The sequence below is a fragment of the Gavia stellata genome, chromosome 1 (assembly GCF_030936135.1).
Source record: "Gavia stellata isolate bGavSte3 chromosome 1, bGavSte3.hap2, whole genome shotgun sequence".
Classification (NCBI taxonomy): Eukaryota; Metazoa; Chordata; class Aves; order Gaviiformes; family Gaviidae; genus Gavia; species Gavia stellata.
The window spans coordinates 97,502,029-97,521,968 of NC_082594.1; the positions used below are offsets into that span (position 1 = coordinate 97,502,029).

The 19,940-nt window shown below is 46.6% G+C and overlaps 1 protein-coding gene across 1 annotated transcript; it reads left to right on the plus strand.

Annotated features, from left to right (window-relative positions):
- The first annotated feature begins 7,459 nt into the window (after window positions 1–7,459).
- On the plus strand, window positions 7,460–18,373 carry SIK1 (salt inducible kinase 1). Its single transcript, XM_059821208.1, has 13 exons — window positions 7,460–7,660; window positions 8,546–8,662; window positions 11,206–11,269; window positions 11,479–11,640; window positions 11,908–12,032; window positions 12,147–12,270; window positions 13,255–13,478; window positions 13,719–13,868; window positions 14,523–14,645; window positions 14,909–15,134; window positions 15,820–16,095; window positions 16,639–16,870; window positions 17,673–18,373. The coding sequence occupies exons 1-13, from the start codon at window positions 7,508–7,510 to the stop codon at window positions 18,091–18,093; spliced, it is 2,397 nt and encodes a 798-aa protein (XP_059677191.1). The 5' UTR covers window positions 7,460–7,507; the 3' UTR covers window positions 18,094–18,373.
- Window positions 18,374–19,940: the final 1,567 nt, after the last annotated feature.

Below are 19,940 nucleotides of genomic sequence, written 5' to 3' on the forward strand. Positions count from 1 at the left end.
TGGAGGCTGGAGTGAGGGGACATCAAAACTGCCACATTTGGGTCACTGTTTCCAGCACAGCAATCAACAAACAACATACGTGTGCAATGAATTCCATTGTCTCAGGCTACTTCCTCTTGGGCACGTGTCCACGTCGCCCACAGCTGCATCACCGGGGCACCTCTGCATCCTATGGCACTCCTGTAAAAAGCAATAGGACGCTGGTGAAGGTCAGGCCAAAAGGAACAAGGCCGAATTACCTTCCTGCCCTCACAGATTGTCCCTCCAGCCCAGCACGGGGGCAGACATCCAGTCCCCGGTGAGGGCATCTGCACTGGCTGGAGAATAACTGGCAGGTCTTGCCAAAGTGCAAACACCTCGTGGCTACCCCAGCAGCCATAAAGCCAAGGGCAACAGCCTTCAGTCTTCTGGCTTGCCCATGGGAGGGTTCCCAAACTTGTTAAATGGGGACTGGTTTCCCACCACTTCCATCAGGCTGGCAGAATTGCCCTCACCTGTCTGTAGGGATACCAAAGAGAAAAGATCCTGGGCAAGGCAAGGGAAAAGGGGCGCAAGAGAGTTTGGCATCAAGAGTTTTGGCTCTTATTCAAAGCTCAAATGTGGAGATCCCACTGATCCCTGCCTCAGGCTGGTGGTGTCCTGGGGCTGTGAAGTCACTGGACATGGATGACAGGGTGACCAAGCGTCCTGACTCATATATGACAGCTTGGGACCCATGCAGGGCAGCCTCTGCAGCTCGTCCCTGCCCCAGCACAGCTTTTTCACACAACCGGCCTTCCTGCAGCAGCATCAGTGGGTTTCCTTCCCTCACCATTGCACTACTTCCCTGCTGCTGCCTGCTGCTTGTTATTTCTATTTCACCCTGTCTGTAGCCTCTTCAGTCTTGGACCCTTTGCCTCATTCTCAGCCTCCAGCTGTGTCTGGGGCCCTGGGAGGACCGATAGCTTCAAATTACAGCTGTGCATACAGCAGTGAGCAGGGAGGATGCTGGGACAGAGAAGGGGAAGGATAATTTCACAGGAACAAAGCTGCCGGTCAAATGGATCGTGGACATGTCTTCCTCCCACCTCTGCTCTCATATCTGAAGTCCACTTACCATTTATTTTTTGCTTCAGAGCTGGCAGCCTCTGACTGACCTTACACTGCTAAACTTCCCTGTCAGATGTGGCCTAAAAAGAACCAAACAACAAAACAATACACGAGCTACTACAGTGTGTAGGATGTTTCAGGCAGCAGTGAGAAGTAATACACGCTCTCAACAGAAACTGCTGGCAAAGAGTCACAAAGCCTTGGGAGTACCAGAAAGTTAGCTGACTCTGTTTGACCTGCTTCTCTGTCCACGCTCCAGCTGGAAGTGGGGGGCTAACATTAAATTACAGGTATTAATCTTACAGGAAGTCCAGCATGATGTGAAAAATCACTTGTAAAAGCTGCCTATTGTATAAACAGTACTAAACCCAGTATGTACGTAGCTTTATTTACACCAGCTGTAAGATTAATCACTTAATTGCAGTGTGAAGGATGGTCTTGCAGTTAAAGCACTTTGCCTGGGCTCAGGACACAGAAATGTGTTTCACAGCTTGCCACATCACCACCATCAGCAGGACACTTCATCTTGTAGTCCTCCCAATAGTAAAGTAGGTATAGTAAGTGGGGGAAATGACATCTTTTCCTTATCTGTTGTCCATTTTGACTATGAAGATCATATGCTCTTGGTGGGAAAGTGCCATTTCCAAGTATTGGTCTATAGGCATCTGAACTCCATGTGGTTCTGCCCCAGGAAGGTGCCTACCTGACTAGTCCTGCTGCTAATAGTAACAGTAGCTGAACATGTACTCAGCCCCAGAGGCTCTTGGAGTCCTCTTTTTAGTCGAAGCCTTTGGTAGAATACGTGCTTTACCTCACAGGATACCTTGCAGATGGATGTTTCAAGAGATGTTGAGCAGTTGCAGCTTCCATTAAAATCAGCAGAAACTGTGGATGCTCACTCTCTCTGAAAATCAGCCCACATACTATAAAATGACTTTCAGCTAAATTTAAATGGGCATGGTTAGATTACAGGTGTGTCTTCGCTTTTACTACTATCACCACCTTTGGTCATTAAGCTTAAACAATTGGAAAAAACCCTGATTCAAAAGCCATTATTTGATGTTGTTTGTTTAGCTTCTGCATTTTATTTATCCTGGGCAATGGAAATAACCTGGCCCACTTCTCTTTTTACATAATCTTTTCATGTGTTTGTTGCCAGTTGTCAGTCAGGCTCACATGCCCCAGCACAGTGCAGCACTATTAGAGTGACAAACATGGAAGGGAAACGATTACAATAAAAGAAAGACGTTCTCAAGGGCATAGACCACCTTGTTTGTCCTGTGTTTGTACTTCCCTTAACACAAACAAGAACAGTCAGAGCCTTGGTATTAACGGTAGATTTTGTAGTACATTATATTTAGGAAAATAAAGAGCCGTAGCGTACCTGCTGGTGACCCTTTAAAAAGCTATTTTATAGCCCTAGATAAGGATGAATGCTGAAGAGAAGCCCTACGTACCTTTATTCTGCAAGACAAGCTGAATGTATCATGTCAGTGAAATGTCATCGCCTCATTAATTATGAAATGTCATAAACATTAACGACAAAAGATCATTGTTATGATCATAATTATGTAACTCTGATGCAATATTATGACCAAAGACATTCCAGTGGTCTGAAATATATTTCTGGATACCATTGTGGTGCCTCAGTAAGGATATGCTAGTGTTAAAGTATTTTTGCCAAAATTGCAGTGGCAGCCTGGATTTGTTCAAATTCAAAGACACTTTGAAGTCATATTAGAAATAGTCACGCACTGTTTTTTTCAAGATAATGCTTTTGTCTTTAAAATAAGCCTACAAGTATTTTAGTTGATTATCTCATCTTCTTTACTTTAAATGTCACTATACTTTTTGGAATGTGACACCTTCCGTTTTACTTTTTTCTAGGCCAGAGTCTGACTTGGTGTGACCAGGAACAACTCTATTGACTTCAGCAAGGTTTTCCTCAATTGAATTGTGTAAATGATGGGATGCTGAAAATGGCCCAACAAATCTGATTTTCAAAATAATCACACTGGTGTTTTCTGGGAAAAAACAGAAACTACAGCTATACTGCAAGTAGTGTCCCAGCAAACCTACCATAGCAAACCAAGCTGACTTCAGCTGTGGAGGGTGAAATGGGTAGAAAGGAACGCTTCCATTTCTCAGGTTTGTTTTCTTTTCACCAAGTGAAGAAAGTTGCTATTGTTGTTAGTTTGTTTTGAAACTGATAGAAAATGCTGAGTGAAATGACTAAAGATTGAATTGCTGGAAATATCTGCAAGATGAGTTCTGGAAGGCAGCAGCCTTCAAGCATATTCCCATCTGTGGACCATGCCACCCTTAGGGAGGGGGCACAGGACGGCTGCAATGGAAAAACTTAGCAGTTGTGTCCTCCCAGCTTCTCCCTCTTCCTAGACGATCAAGGGAACATCCTCGTGGAGATGCTCTGGAAAGTGCCTCTCCACTTTCCTCGCTTTTCTACCCTTGTTATGTACAAGCCAGCTCCGTAATTATACCTCTCCTGACCATGGATGTTTCTCCGAGGTGATTCCTCGTTCAGGATATCCAAAACACCAGAGGGCAGCAAAAGTGTTAAAGCAGAAATTGCAAAAGCATCAACCTTCCCAACAGAAGCACCTCTATGACGATAAAACGTGATTGCGTAAGAGGTTCGTAATGCCTTGACAGCACCAATTCATAGTGAAAGTGGTAGAAAAACGATGTAATTATGACACTACGAAAATTGTGCAATGGCTACTTCTGAGCAGCACTGCTGGAAGCTGTTGAGACCCACATGTATGAAAATGGAAGAGAAATACCAAAAGGTTGCTGAGAGTAATAGATGCAGGAGGTCTTTAATTTAACTCTCAATAAATCATACAATAGTGTTATAACTCTTAAAAATTACGTGCTGCCTCCTCCGCTGCAGAAGCTGTATGTACCCCACCCTCTGAACTAGAGATTGCAGGTCTGTGTAAGTACCTTCCACAGAGAGCAACACTTGCCAGTTCTTCTTGCCTCTTCCATCTAATGCAGGTAATTAAAATCAGGATGGTGGATTCTCCTCAGTGTAGCCTCTGGTGAGGTCCTATACTCTCCAGGCAGTCCCATGACACAGGTGTCCGCCTCTCCTTAGGATGGAAAAATCGTGAGATGTTAGGGAGAGCACCAAATCCAGTCCTCTTCTTCCCATTTGGGAAGAAAGAAATTCAGAGTCCTTTAAAAAGAAATAAAAATGTTACGCTCCTAGCTGGGGCTGGCTGTCTTGAGTGTTCTTTCTAAAAAGACCAGTTTTGTTTGCCATCCTAAAACACTTAATCAATTTCAAATGAAAACAGCAACTATAATTAAAGGGAGGAAAATCCCACCACAGCAAAGGAACCATTATTAAGGTAATTTTTTTCTTTATAACTCCTGGGGCACTGTTCACATGCAGTTGCTACCGCATGTGCTGTTTGTGCGTCACCTCCTCTTCATGAGCTCCACGGAGAATATACTGTTAGCTTAATAATAACAATAATAATAGTAAGTCAGCTTTTCATGTGAGTTATTCAAGGCACTGTGTAAGCACTAATTAAATGTTACAACAGCCCCGGCTGGCTGTGTGCTATTACTCCCCTTACAGTGAATGGCATAGCAGCCCCACGACCTGGGTCACACCACCGTCTCCACGTAAGCAGCTCCTGTCCTTCGGCTCCTAACCACTAGTTCTGCAAACCGCTGCCCTCTCCCAGCACCATTCAAGCCCCGCAGACTGCTGGCCTGCCTGCTCGCAGTAAATAAGCATAGGGACAGCGCGAGGTTTGTGCAATGGTCGAGATAAACAAAGTTTGGGGGTTAATTTCGGGTGTTATTTCTCCATGTTTTGAGGAGAAAGCCTGCAGCATAACTGGCCTCCCAAAGGCCAGCACCCACATTACGGTGGGTAACACAAGCAGTATAGTTCATTAGATAAGAAAAGCGGAGGAAGTCCTGCTTGCTTCAATAGAACGTCCTGATGGATCTCTCTCAAGTGTGTTGATGACACACAGCTCATATACCATGTAATTTGATTTATATAGAGCATCACACTTTTCTCATCCTGTCTTTAGAGTAAATTTACAAAAACTGACAAAAAGCTTGCTTTCCTCCCATAGTGGGTCCCTCTTGAGCCCTTCAGAAGTCATTCACAGACCCTAAGGAGCCCACCAACTACAGGTGAAAACAATCATACCAATTGCTTTGAAATCTTTAGCATGAAAGCAGAGCTATACCTCTTCCACCCAAGGCATCACCTCATTTCAAGCAGTCTGGCAAATCTGATTTGCATGGTACCTCTGGATGGAAGAGGAGGGTCACCGCCCAGCGTGCCGTTGGCTGTGATGGTCAGGCTAGGGGTTCAGACTGAGACGGACAGTCTTCCAGTCAGAAGCCCAACCGCTGACTGGAGAATTAATTGTCTGAAAAAAGCCTAGGCTGACTCTAACAGAGAAGACAGAAGTTGAATAATAGACATGGCAGGCACCATTCAAGACTCCTTTTCAAGGCTAAAATGGAATTTGAGACCAAATGTACATTTTGGTCACTTACTGTGTGAAGGCTGAAGACCTACGTGCTTGAACCCACTGCATCTGCCGCTTCACATTTGACCTTGAGAGGAACATCGGGCACTTCTAGGATGCTGAGGTTCAGCCCCAAACAGCCTCCTTCAGCCTCGGTGTGCAAAAGGGTAACTTCCCAAGCCTCAATTCCAGACTGACCAGAGACAATAGCCACAGGTGTATTCAGAACATATGAGTAAATTGCCAAAGTATCACATGACTGCATACATATAGGCTCTTTATTATTCCTCCCTCCTGTCTGTGCCGCGCTGGTGGACCCAGAGGGCTGCTGTCCCCAGGCTGGGCTGGCCCCAGTCTTGGGTGCTGGAGGGCTCGGCCGGCGGCTGCCCCCGGCAGCTCCCCTCCATCACGCCCTGGAAACAAACCCGGAACGGAAACCCGTCTTGCGCGGGGGAAGGCGGGTCAGTATCCCGCCGCGGGCATTGGTGCAAAGGGTGGGCGGCCACAGCCCTGCTTGTGCTTCGGGACTAGGAAAAAATGTCCCCCCGCGGGGCTGCAGCCGCACTTTCCCTGCTGCCAGAGGGACAGTGCCTGTCGGCGGCCCCACACCCGGGCTGGGGCTGGCTCGGTGGCTGGCATGGGGCTAACGGGGGCCTGGCACCCCAGCCGGCAGGGCCGGGGCAGGTCACCGGGGCAGGTCACCGGGGCTGGTCACCGGGGCTGGCCGGGCGCTTGCGCCGGGGCGCTGGCCCGCCTCATGCGGGGTTAGCGCGGCGTTCGCAGCCTCCACATCTCCGACCAGCTCTCGGCAGGGTTCCGCGGCTGAGGGCAAACCCTGCCCGTGGCGGGCTTCTTGCTGCCGGTGGCCTCGGGCGCTCAGGGCGCTGAAGGGAGACGTGCGCGGCCGCCCCCCTCCCCTTGGCGCGGCGGAGCGGCCACCGGGCGGTTAACGGCTGCCGGCGCCCCGCGCGCCAGCGGTTGACGCGGGCGCCGGGCGCGCCGGCAGGGGGCGACCCCGCCGGGAGAAGGGACGCGTCACGTGACAGCAGAGAGCGCCCCCCGCCCCCCGCTCCGGGCGGGGGGGGCAGGAGACCCAGGGGCCCCCTCCCTCCCTCTGCCCTGACGTCACCGCCCCTCCGTCTCCCGGGCGACGGCTCCATCAGCGCGCGCGTCAGCGCCGCCCGTTCCTTGGCAACGGCCCGGTGTCTCGCTCTCTTTCAGCCTCGCGCCTGGGCGCGCGTCTCTCTGGCGTCAAAGTGACGTCAATGGGCCCGTCTCGGCTTTCGGCGGTGGGCGGGGGGAAGAGGCGGGAGGGAGGGCGGGGTGTGCGTGTGGGGGGCCGGCGGAGCAGGGCGGGGGGGCGGGGGGGGGGCCGGGACATCCCGCGTGCTCCCGCCTGCCCCGGGGCGCACGCTCACACATACACACGCGCGCGCACACTCACGCAGTCACACACACCCTCGCGCGCACACACCCCACCGCGGCGGTGGCGGCGGCGGCACAGCCCGGCGCCAGCAGCCGCGGAGAGCGCCCGCCGCCCGCCAGGTACGACGGCTCAACGGCCGCTCCGACGGCCGGGCAGCGGCCGCGCGCGGCGGTTGTGGGGCGCGCGGGGCGGCGGCGCGCGCGGGTCCGGCGCGGCGAGCATGCAGCGGGCGCCGAGCGGCCGGGGGTGAGCGGGGCCGGCGCTGCCGCGGGCTCGGACGGGGCGGCCGCGGCTCCGCTCTGGCGACGGGGAGAAGAGCCCGCCGAGCTGCGAGAGGGGCCCGGCGGCGGGCGCGGCTGACGGGGTGTGCTGTGCCGTCTCCGTGCAGGTGCGAGCGCCCGCGTCCCCGGGGCAGCGCGGATGCTCCCCTCCTAGGCGCGGCGTGCGCTGCCCGCCACCCGCCTGAATCATGGTGATCATGTCAGAGTACGCCTCCGTGCCCGCTGCCGGACAAGCCCAGCAGCGGCCGCTGCGAGTCGGCTTCTACGATATCGAGAGGACCTTGGGAAAAGGCAACTTCGCGGTGGTCAAGCTGGCCAGGCACCGGGTGACCAAAACGCAGGTGGGTGCGGAGGCCGGGGCTGGCGGGGGGACGGGGGCGCAGCGCCTGGGACCCGCCGGGCCGGCGGCGGCGGGCTGCCCCTGCGCGCAGCCTGGAGCGGAGCGGCGCTGGAGGCGGGCGGAGCGGCGGGCGGCTTTGCCAAGTCCGGCGGGCTCGGCTGCCGTGTGCGCGGCACGCCAGCGGTTGAGGCGGCTGTTCGTAGGAGCTTCGCGGTTTCCCGGTGTTTCCAGTGGAGTTCACCGACATTAAAACCGAGCAGGAATATGTAAAAAATGACGTTTCAGAGTCTTAGGGTAGCTTGGCTGGATTACTCTGTCTTAGTTCGCTAAAGGGTCCAACAACTCAAGGATCTGTTGAAGACTTTAGACGGGCTTAATTTTTTTCATTCCGTGGGTATGCCTCAGGAACAAAGAATTTGCAGTGTTATTTGCAGAAATAATTTATTAGTGGGCATGCAACCGTATTTGTTTCTAGTGCGTGTCAAAATCCTATCAGTCACTACAGTAGAAAGTAGTCTGTTACAGGAATCTGTTTTTCACTGGCATGGGATGGATTAAAAGATTTATCGAAGCCCGTCCAGTGCTAATTTCGGCAGTTCTGTTCACTACCTTATGTGTAATCCGTTGACATAGAAAAGAAAAATGAAAACTTTCTGTGTCGTGAATTCTGTGCAGTTCAGAAAAACAGAATCGGCTTTATCAAGTCCGTATTTTAGAAGCTACTTTACTTGGATTTTGGGAGTTGTCTGTGTGTGCGGGGGGGGGGGGGGGGGGGGCATGGGAGGGGGGCGTCTTTTTTTTTTTTTTTTTAAGAGAGCTTAGCAGTAATAGTACCTATTTTGTAATACCTGGGGTTGTTTTGTTTTATTATTTTTTAAATCTGCAGGTTGCAATAAAAATAATAGACAAAACAAGGTTAGACCCAAGCAATCTGGAGAAGATTTATAGAGAAGTTCAGATAATGAAGCTTTTGAATCATCCCCACATTATCAAGCTGTATCAGGTAAGAGGTCAGCTTCGAAGCGCAGCCCGCAGATGAGATACGCTTGTGCTCTGCTCTTGCACATGATTTTTTAGCGAATATTTGTGGAGAGAATGCATATTGAAATACTTTTTGAAAAACACTTAAAATAAACTGGGTTTTTTAAAAGTCATTCATCATTCTTTGAACAAGATTCTGGTACATTAGACAGCTTTTTGACAAAATGTACTGTAAAATTTACAATTAAAACCAGACTGAAGTTTGTTTCGGATTGAGGAACTGATTATCTGAACTTTTGCGATTAACTCGCCTTTCCTAACTCCTCTGCTTTTCCAGTTTAGAGGACTGGAACTTCTTACGTGCTTTTGATAAGAGGAAGACTTAAACTCATGTCGGATAGCAGAGAAGAAAGCGCAAAAGTTGAGTTTGCCATAAGTGGAAGGGATTTAAAATCAACAACAATTAAACCAAATCAATCTAAGTAGAAAATCTAAGTAGAAATCAAATCTAAGAATTAGAATAGTAATCTAAGTAGAAAATAAAAAGCCAGTAAATGTTGATGTCTTAGAAAATGTCAAAAAATTACCTGGTATTCTGTTCCAGTTTGTGTAGTTTTGAAAGTGAATTTTAAATATCTTTCCCCTTGTAGACTTTCACAACATGAGTTTTGGTTTAGATTTGTTCAGTTTCTGCACTGGTGGGTATTTTCAACAGTAAGAACAAATTAACGTGTTGTGCAGAAAACAGGATCACATCTGTTTAGTGAGAAAGGACTGCTTTGCAAATTCTAAATATTGGGTCTAATTAGCATTTGGTGTAAGTTCCTCTTAATCATCTTAAATAGTGCCATGTGGATTTAAGAAGAAGATGAGATATCACAGTCTGTCTGGACCTGCCTAGAAGGGCAGGGGGAGACAGGAATAGGTGGATGAAGCAGTAGATCTGAAAGTCCGTGTGCAGTAGTAAGCACTATTATCAGCTGCAATCTTACCGTTGGGTTTCTTAGCTTTAAAAAAAAAAAAAGAAAAAAAAAGTTTAATTAACGTGTAGGGCTGAAGAGCCAGTAAGGCAGGTGCTTAAGCAAGGCATTATTTTTGAAGACCTTGACACACATGAAGTGCTTGATAGTTATAGTATTAACCATCATAACAAAAATTATTCTGTGTTAACATCTGACATCATTGATGCCCATAGGGCAGTATAGGATACAGAAACATTCTAACAGTTCGGTTGATTTCATTTCGGTGGAATGATGTGGGTGAAAATACTATTTCGAAGCTTTTAGAAAAGCAGGTTAAATTCCATCTAGTTGAACCACTTCACTTGATGGAGCAAATGACGTTGGTAGTGGACCATAATTTCTTTTCAGTGAAGTTTTCTTTTCTTTGTTGTTGTAACTGATGCTTTACCTGTTTGGTGGAGACTGAGAAGCAGGGATGGAATTAGATGACATACCAATGTAGGGTGTGTGTTCTTGTGTTATTTCATCATTGTTTTAGTTTCAGCATGGCGTCTTAATTTCATCCAGCTGGCAACTTTCCCAGAACACTTTCCTTCAGTTTTTTAAACTGGGAACCTCTCTTCCTTTGCTCCCTGTTTGTTTATTTTCGTTTTGTGTCTGTGTGTACTTGTAGTGAGGGGAGGACAAGAGTCTTCGAAAAAGGTTACATATTAGGAGCCTGGAAATTACAGCCTTTGAAGTAGTATTGATGCTTTTGTGATTGTTAACTTGTTGTGAGCCTTCTGCTTCCACAACAAAATATCTGCTCCAATTCCAGGGAAATGTTATATTTTAAAATGTAAAATGCAACATTTGAAAGATGTGTCATAGTAACTGAAGATGAATTTGGAAATGCTTAGCATTTCTCATTCATTGTTTGGTTTTTAGGTTGGTTTTTTTTTCCTCCAAAGGAAAAAATTAAGAAGTATCAAAGGAATTTGATATTAGATTGATAGGTAAATGCTGGGCAATGTACTGACGGTTGTTGATGTGCATCAAGCACTGCCATTACACAAACAGCAGCCTATTGTCACTTGCATGGGAGGCTTGCCATGTCCCCAGCCAACACCAAATGGGAGTCGGGTATTTGATACTACTTCTTGATTTGTCCAAGTTGCAACTCTCTCTCCTGATCTGAGTACCTGCTAGTCTTGAAACAAAGATGACTTTATATAAACTTCCAGTGTATTTGCATTTTCAAAATACGTCAAATGAATTGTAAAACTATATATGCATATTTTAACACAAAGAGAATTCAGGGAAGTGTATGAAATTATTGAAATGCTCATCAGTTATCTTACGGAGATTAGGTGGCATGGTAATGGTGAGAAGAATAACGGCATGGGAAGCCATTGTATATTGTAGGCACATAAGCATTGATTTGGTATCTTTTTCGTTACCAGTTTGCTTGGAAAGAACACTGTGGTGCAAAATTAGAGGCCTTTACTGCCAGCTGCTGCAGCAAATAAATAACTGAACTGATAGGTTTGAGAATACACTTAGAAAAATGAATGAGACTACAGAGGTTGCATTTTTTTAAGCATGCCCTCTTGTGTCTTCACAGGTTATGGAGACAAAGGATATGCTTTACATTGTTACTGAGTTTGCAAAGAACGGAGAAATGTTTGGTAAGTCCTCACTGCCAGAGCTAACAGTTCTTTAGATTTAGAAATCATGGCTTTATTGTTGTCATTTCTGAGTAATATATATATATTCTGATTAAAAATCCAAGGTTGACATTGTCAGCTGTCAAACAGCGAGTGCAGCACCTGCAAGATTATGAAAAATTTCCTCCGGGTGTTCCTAAATCCTGTGCCTCTTTCATTTTGTCTTGCAGATCATCTGACCTCCAATGGGCACTTAAGTGAAAGCGAAGCACGGAAGAAGTTCTGGCAGATTCTTTCAGCGGTGGAATATTGTCACAGCCACCACATAGTGCACAGGGATCTCAAAACAGAGAACCTTTTGCTAGATGCTAACATGAATATCAAGTTAGCAGGTAATAAGAAATACGCGGTTACTCTATAAAGAACATTAGGCATGTAATCAAATTACATCTCCCTGGGATGATCCTATAAATGTATTTATGGTAACTGAAAATAAAAAAAAAGTTACTGATATTGCTCTGGACAAAAGGTAATAGCTTAAATGAATAGACAGAGAACAAAACGATACAACTGCTCCCTTCTCTTCATTTTCTGCTACTTCTGAAATATTAGTATGTGGTTGAGTGATGTCTTACCCCAGACTTCTACCTTCATTTCAGACTTTGGCTTTGGAAACTTCTACAAGTCAGGAGAGCCCCTCTCCACTTGGTGTGGAAGCCCACCCTATGCAGCTCCAGAAGTTTTTGAAGGCAAAGAATATGAAGGACCTCACCTTGATATATGGGTGAGCTTGATATTCCTTAGAAATCGCATTTTACACTTTGTGAGGGTCTGTGGGCTTTCAAAATCATTGCTTCTACTGGAGTCACTCACATGCTGTGCTGTTTTCTATTGACAGAGCCTTGGGGTGGTGCTGTATGTCCTTGTCTGTGGTTCTCTGCCTTTTGATGGACCCAATTTACCAACTCTTAGACAAAGAGTGCTGGAGGGGCGGTTCCGCATCCCTTACTTCATGTCTGAAGGTGCTTTTTTCAGATCCTTAACCTTAGAAAGGGGGCTACAAATAAGGAATAGCTGTCCTGTTCCTTCTTGGGGCGATGACAGATAAGACTGGTTTTGCAGCTGGCAATCACTTTGTCTTTATGTATCCAGTAGTTTCTGTAGGGCAGCACTTATATTTGAGGTGCTGGTTGCACACATTTTCTTTTCTGGGATCTGCTTTATGGTGCATCTAAAAGGCTGTTGTTTCCTTTCCTAGAGTATCTCTGTGGATTACAAAAATACTTGACACCCTAGCTGGAGAAATAATCGCTCACAAAAGAGAGAAAACAGGATTTTAATGAGACTAGCCTGCAATGCTGAGATGGGTGTAGTTCTCCTAGATATTTTAGCTACACAGAAGGGGTGTATTTCAGTGTGGCTTTGCTGTTAAGGAGAGCAGAAATAGTGGGGCTTAGCACTGTTTCTTGAGCACTCCATCAGTCTGGTGAGAAAAAGGAACTGAAGAGTATTATCACCTGTCTCTGATTTGGATTTGAAAACAAGTGAATGTGCCTCTGTCTTCAAGTGAAGAGTATCTTTTGTATCGGTTATAGCCATGAACGGCTTTGATTCCGTGGTTATAAACAAATAAGCAGTATATATGGACCAGGAAGTTGTATGTGATGGGGTTCTGTACTAAATTCTGACCTATTTTAATGGATCATCATTAAACCTGCATCCACTCAAAACTAGCTCTCCTATAAGGTGCAAGGCCACCTGAAACCTGCTGGTATCCAGTACAGCTTCATTTCCTCTAGTGACGTGTTGCTTTTGTGAAATGTATGTGGACATCTGTTGTGCTGTTTTGAGTATCTGGTAGTCAGATCAGGCATCAGCTGCTCAGAAACCTTTAATTCCTGTTTTCATAGACATCATACACTGTTGCTGGGAAGGTTTCTTAGTAGTCACCTGGGGCTGGGCTGTTATTTTTACCCCTTGCTCATGAGTTTGTCTTTGTCATCCAGACTGTGAAACACTAATCCGACGGATGTTGGTTGTGGACCCAACCAAGCGAATAACCATTTCCCAAATAAAGCAGCACAAGTGGATGCAAGCTGACCCGTCTCTTCAACAGCAGCAGTCTTTGTCTTTCTCCATGCAAAACTACAACTCCAACCTGGGTGACTACAATGAGCAAGTCCTTGGGATCATGCAAACACTTGGCATTGACAGGCAGAGAACTGTTGAGGTGAGAGGTGTTTGCCCCTTAGATACATCTTCAGTGACTACCAGAATGCCGATGGTGCAGTCGTATATATGTCATTCAGTGACTAGCCTTGATCCAGTGTCACAGTGTAGTAAAATCTTCACTGCCCTTCTGCATTTTTACTTATTTTTTGAGTATGATATTACAAGGCCTTAGTGATGAGGTTTGAATGCTTATATCCTGAGTTACCTGTAACTCAAGGGTTCTTTCAATGTCTTCTAGTCTCTGCAAAACAGCAGCTACAACCATTTTGCCGCAATTTATTACCTGCTCTTGGAACGCCTCAAGGAGTATCGAAGCAGCCAGCTATCGAGTCGTCCAGCAAGTGGCCGTCAGCAAAGGCCGAGGAGCTCCGAGATCAGCAATGTTGAGGTAAGGAAGGCATTACTTACTGGGAAGCAGTGTCCGTTGGCTCTCTTCTTTTCTGCCCCTTGCTACGGGAAAATACAAGATTGTAACTCTCAGGCTTCTGAAAACCAGTTCTGATTTTGGTCCCCTCTGACAAGACGCAGCCTACTGTTCTTCAGCAGGAGGCTGATTGTATACTAATGGCTTGTATACTAATATCCTGAAAAGTGCCTGTGGGTCATGGTCCAAAGAATAGTCTGCCTCCAGCACAGGTCAATAATGAGCCAGAAGATTAGGCTTCTCATGGAAATTTGCCCTTTTAGCCATGGATCGGTTACACTTCTTTGTTACATCCCCCGTAAGACCCTCAGAAGTACTCTATGAGTCAGTTTGTGTGTTTTTCTGACATCTTTTTTCTTTTCCTCACCCCCACCCCCTTTAAAGTGTGCTCTGGGTGCTTTATCAAATTATACTTCCAGTTAAATTACCTAACTTAGGAGAAGGAGTTTTGTGTTTGTGTTGCCATTGAAAGACTAGCTTTGTTAATTTTCATAGAAAGTACGTGGAGAAAGCTTGCACGGAAGGTGGCTCTGAAATTCCTTGAGCCTCCAGTATCTGAAAAGTCATGTGGAACTGCGGTGTATGTGAAGGCTTCTGTACATCGCTCTCTCCCTCCAGATGCCTCAGGACAGTCTCGCTAGTGAAACACTGCGATCATCTCTGCTTTACCAGCAACCTCAGAGCCTGATTCAGCCATCCTTGCAGGCAGAAATGGACTGTGACATGAGCAATCCATTACAGGTTGGTGTTCTCAGCTAAACTGTGTGTTACTTTTTTTTTTTTTTTTTAAAGTTGTTCTGCCAATCCAAAACAACAGGGGTTGTGACTCTGTTGTTCTCTCCGTCTAGTCTTTTGTTTGGCATTTGGGCATGGTGTCATAGTAGCCTCTCAAACAATACGCCTACTGAAGACGTGCGTCAGGGCTGTGAAGAGTATTAAAAGGTAGTGCAGAAAGCAGAAATAAGTGAAACAACCTTCAGTCTGTGATCTGACATGTTTTGCAGCCTGTGTTCTTCCCCGTGGATCCCAACTTCAATGGGCTCTTCCGGAACCGCTCCATCTCCCCCAACAGCCTGTTGGAGACCACCATTAGTGAAGAAGTAAGGCAAGAGAAGGAGCTGGAAGATGAAATTAAGGCATATGACCACCCCATCTGCATCCCTAGCAACACCAGCAGGAGGCACACACTGGCCGAAGTGACCACTCATTTCTATCAGCATGCCCCTCCATGTAAGTAAGTCTGGGAAAGATGAAGTGTGTCCGTAGTTAGAGGAAAGGGACAGAGAAGGAGTGCCATAGCGGACAAATGCCTGGGGAGTATGTGCTGATTTTACCTTGACTGGGATAGGAAGGCCCAGAAAAGAGATTTGTACTTTGCCCTCCACAGTTCTGTCTTCCCATAAATAAGCATGGCCCTTAAGGAAGAGACGTATTTCATCTAGATCGCTTTAGAGGGGAGCATTCTCACAAGCAGGACATAACCCTTCTCTGCTTCCGCTATTGTACCGGGGGAGGTGGGGATGCCTGAATTTAAAAAAAAGGTCATCACTAAGTGTGTTTGGTACACATCCAGACCCCGTGAACTAAAGAAACAAGCAAAACTGTTCGCAAAACAATTATCCCGCGTCAGAGCTGTTGTGCTAAAGAAACACTGTAGGCCTGATCCAGCAGAGCCTGGTTGTGCTGGAGTTGATGGCAGAGCACTGCCGGCTGGATGGGAGCCCAAACTTAGGTTATTTGTTGATGACCCCTTGCCGGAGTCAAGCCCTGTGACAACACGAGTTGCTGGATACCTCTCCAGCTCGCAGGTGCTTATTAGTGCCAGTGTAGGTGGGCAGAAGGTTCTGATGTCATGTTTGTTCCTTCATGTACTCATCTTGGGAATGCTCTTTCTCTCCTTCCTTCCCCTCCATAGGTATAGTCATTTCCTCTTCTGCAAGCCCCACAGAGGGAACTAGTTCAGACAGCTGCCTTACTTCATCTTCAAATGACAGCTCAGTGGCCCTGAGCAGCTGTTTGGCAGGTCAAGTAATGACGGGGAGCCCAGCCGCAGCTAGGATGACGTCGCCCTTCCTAGCTTCCCAGTCTGACGCTCCGGTGTTACAAGCCCAGGGCTGCATGGGAGGTGCTTCTCTCCTGCCTGTCAGCTTCCAAGAAGGAAGGCGAGCATCTGATACCTCATTAACTCAAGGTAATGTCTTCCTTGCTTTATTGCTGGGGAATTGCATCCTTCCAACTGCCACTAGAAAAGGGTAGCATGCAGGGATGCTTGCTTGCCCGTGTTGGTGTTACACTGAGGCCAGCTACCTGGATGTTCTGCCTCTCATATTCATGGTCCCTGAGGGAGGGTTAGATGCCCTGAGGAGGGTGCCTAGACGAGACGTTCTCAGATACTGATTCAGCATGCCCATGAAGATATTTCTGCTGCCGTGAGTGGGATGGCAGGCTCCACCTTCCTCCTAAAATATGGAGCGCACAACACCATGATTTCTATCAGGTTTCTCTTTTGCTCTGTGTGTGTCCATCTACACAAGGGTGCAGCTGTCCCAAACTGTTCTGTTACATAAATTTTGCTCTGACCATCAGGCAGAGGGGTGAACATGAACTGAAGAGTCTTCTAGTGCAGTTCTCACGCAAATGAAGGCAGCTGCCCCAACAGGCTGATCTGTAAACTAGGCTCCAAGGCAAATGCTAAGGAAGATTAAAGTGCATTTCTTTTCCTTGTGTCCCACAGGCTTGAAGGCTTTTAGGCAGCAGCTGCGGAAGAACGCTCGAGCCAAGGGGTTTCTCGGCTTGAATAAAATCAAAGGCTTTGCTCGGCAGGTGTGTCAGTCCTCCTCATCTCGGGCAGCAAGGAGCGCCATGAGCCCTTTCCAACACACACAGCCAAACACCTGCATATACAGCAGCAGTGGGAGCAGCAGAGAGGGAAGAAGCCTCCTGGAGGAGGTGCTACAGCAGCAGAGGTGAGAAGCTGGCCAGGAGGAGTTTTGCTGTTTTTGTTGGGTATACTTTTGTTAGGGGCAAGCAAGGAGGAGTAAACACAGCAAAAGAGGTTGGGAAGTTTGGTCACTGGGGATTCCTATCCTCCATCTTTGCTGTGTAGCAGCAGATAAACTGCTTGGCTTCCTTTGTGGCTTCCTGCACTGGCGTACACAACACAGGATGTGCAGTTCCACGTAAAAATCTCGATGCCCAAATATTTGGAGGTTGCTGAATTGAGAAGCAGTTTGGTACCGTTGGGGAAAACATTACTTCTCCCCACTGCAAGCTGTGTTTTTCTTTGTTAGTTTTGGGAATGATTTCTTTCCTCCTCTGCCTCCTCCTGTAATTTTCCCATGGCAAGGAAGTGAGACCTTGTAATTTGGAAAAGTTACAGCCCACAAAGGAGGCACAGTTCCAGTGGCCTCAGATGTCATGTGTGGTGGCACCTCTTCATTCCCATAGATGCGAGATGGAAAATTGAGTTTCCGGTTTATCTGCACACGTTGTCTCTAGAACATCTATTATTAGCAGGCCAAATGGTGACTAGATAACTTTCTGGTGATAGTCACCCTCTCCAAAATGAGGAAAAGCCGAGTGAAAACACATTGACCTGGCATGGTCAGCTTGCTTTAATTGTACTGGCTGGGTAAGGAGAGGTTTGATAGAGAGAAGGAGACAAAGGGGAAAGTTATGCTCAGGGTTAGGGGCAAGAAAGGAGGAAGAAAAACATTAAACCATCCTAGCAGTGCAAATTAACCTCTTGCACCCTTGGGTTTTGTTCAGAATGCTCCAGCTCCAGCATCACCAGATACTCCAGACAGCTTGTCCCCAGACTTCTCAGACATCTGCAACAAATGGCATCCCCTCCTCTGATAGCGTAGGTACCTGCAAAGCATCCAATTCTCTTCTGTTGTCAGAGCTACAAAGAGAGAACTCATTTGAGCTGGCCTTTGCTGGCAACAGCCAACTGCTCCAACCTCATTTCTTTGGTGTCAGTGTGTCACCGGTGTCCTCAGCAGCTCACCTTTTAGACACGCACCTGTACATCAGCAGCAACGTTTCTCCAGTTGGCACCACCTTCTCTCAGCAACAGAGTTTCTCTGCGCAGTCTCCAAGCTATGACGCTGTCACTCTGCAGCACGGGGACTGTGAGATGGAGGACCTGACTTCCAACCAGCTAGGGAAGTTCGTCCTGGTCAAATGAGAGCCCCAGCTGCTACAGCTTACGCTGGCTGCTCTTGTCGCGAAGAACTTTCACCACTGTTCCATGGTGTGTGTGGGTCCATGGCTGGCTGGTCTCGTGTGGACAAGTGACTCTCAGAAGCAATAAATTTTGAAGTATGTGAAGAGGCTGTCTGGCTCAGAAAGCTAGCAACTTTATAGAACTGAAACAAGCAATATGTATGTCTTTTTGCTTCTACTATTCTTGCACTGAACAAATATGAATAGAAACTGAATTTTTTAAAGGAAAAAATAATGATGGGGAAGACGGGTGGGGCATTTGTGGGGACAGGGAGGGATGTGGTTGGGGAAGAACTCTTCGGTACTGTACTCAAGTCAGACCAATACAGCTCTGCTGTTATGCAAGATTAGCAGCTGTCAGTAGTAGTGACACAGCAGGGAGAGGCTTTTCAAAGAAGGGACCAGAGCCTCCCTTTTTCACAATATTCATTTATGGGTTTGTGAAGATGATTACCTCTTTTAAAGAAAATAAACAGAAAACCAGTGGCATGCAGCATTATGCATTCATAGAAGACAAAAATGGAAGCATTGCCATTTGTTGGTTGTTTTTTTTTTCCCCGTTAACACTCATTTTATTTAAAGGAACCAACATCCCCATTCCACACCTCCCAGACACATATACTTTAAATGAAAACTGTGAACTTCTTGCTTGATACATCAGCTGGAAAAGCTTAAAAAAACCCCTTCTAATTAGTACAGAAGCAAGTAATCCATTGAAAATGTATCCCTTGATAGCAGGATCCAAATTGCATAATGTCTGGTCTTTTGCAGGGATGTTTGTTTGGGCGTGGTGTGGGTATACACATATACACACCTGCACACATGCATATATTTTGTCAGTCTGAATAATCTAGGAATCTTTCTATAAATGCTAAGTTTTTTCATATTCTTGCAGAGGCACTGAGGAGGGAAGCATTAGTACCAGTGGGGCGATGGGAAGGGTTTTCTTTTTAAAAAGCCCTCCTGGAGGTTACCTACAAAGTTGCCTGAGGGGTATTTCTTAGTGCTGCACATTGTTATTTCCGCTGCTAATTACGTTTTTATGCATTTCATTATCAGGGTCCAAACAGAACTGACTCTTGGGGAAACGTGCAATATTGAGGTTATAATTACATACTGAAAAAGACAAAAGGAATAGGCTAGAACAGAATTCTATTCTGACGGAGTACAGCTATTTCTGAACAAAACTATTAAAAGTGAGTAAAACAGCACAATCTTTGGGTGTTTTTGGTTGGTTTGTTTTTGGCATATTAGCAAAATGAGGTTTTGGACTAGATAGGTGTTTTTTCGTATGGTTTTTAATGCTGTATATGTATATAAATAGGAAGCAGAAAACTGTATAACACTAGTAGTTATTTTTTATATTTTGTAATACGCTTATATTGTGTTTCTGGTATAAACCCCGCTCCCCTCCCAAGGCAGAGCATGACTTCTGTTGATATCAGTAGAAGTTATGCTTCGGTATGAAGGGGAGAACAGACTGTGCTCTTACAGGAATGAGTCGGGTAGGGCGTGCAAACTTTGGAAGCAGGTGAGAAAGCAGTGAGCCAGCTTGGCTGGAAGCTGCCATCCGAGTGTCAGAAAATAGCTGCATTCTGTCTCAATGCTTAAAGGACCCATCTCCCTGGTGTGACACAGGGTGCCTTCAAGTTACCTTGGCTTCATGCAACCTGCAGTATTACGCATTTGCAAATAATATAGATACCTGGTTTTCTGTTTTGTTTTTTTAAAAAAAGAAAAAAGCCAAAGATCGACCAGGTTAATTGGTGGGAGTAGGAAGCGTTGAAGATGTCATGTGGCTCTGTCTGT

Bases quoted from the DNA above. Each gene is read 5' to 3' on its own strand.
- SIK1 (XM_059821208.1), top strand. From the start codon at position 7,508: ATGGTGATCATGTCAGAGTACGCCTCCGTGCCCGCTGCCGGACAAGCC. The intron at 11,270-11,478 runs GTAAGTCCTCAC...TTTGTCTTGCAG, and splicing joins AAAGAACGGAGAAATGTTTG to ATCATCTGACCTCCAATGGG. The intron at 16,871-17,672 runs GTGAGAAGCTGG...GGTTTTGTTCAG, and splicing joins GAGGTGCTACAGCAGCAGAG to AATGCTCCAGCTCCAGCATC.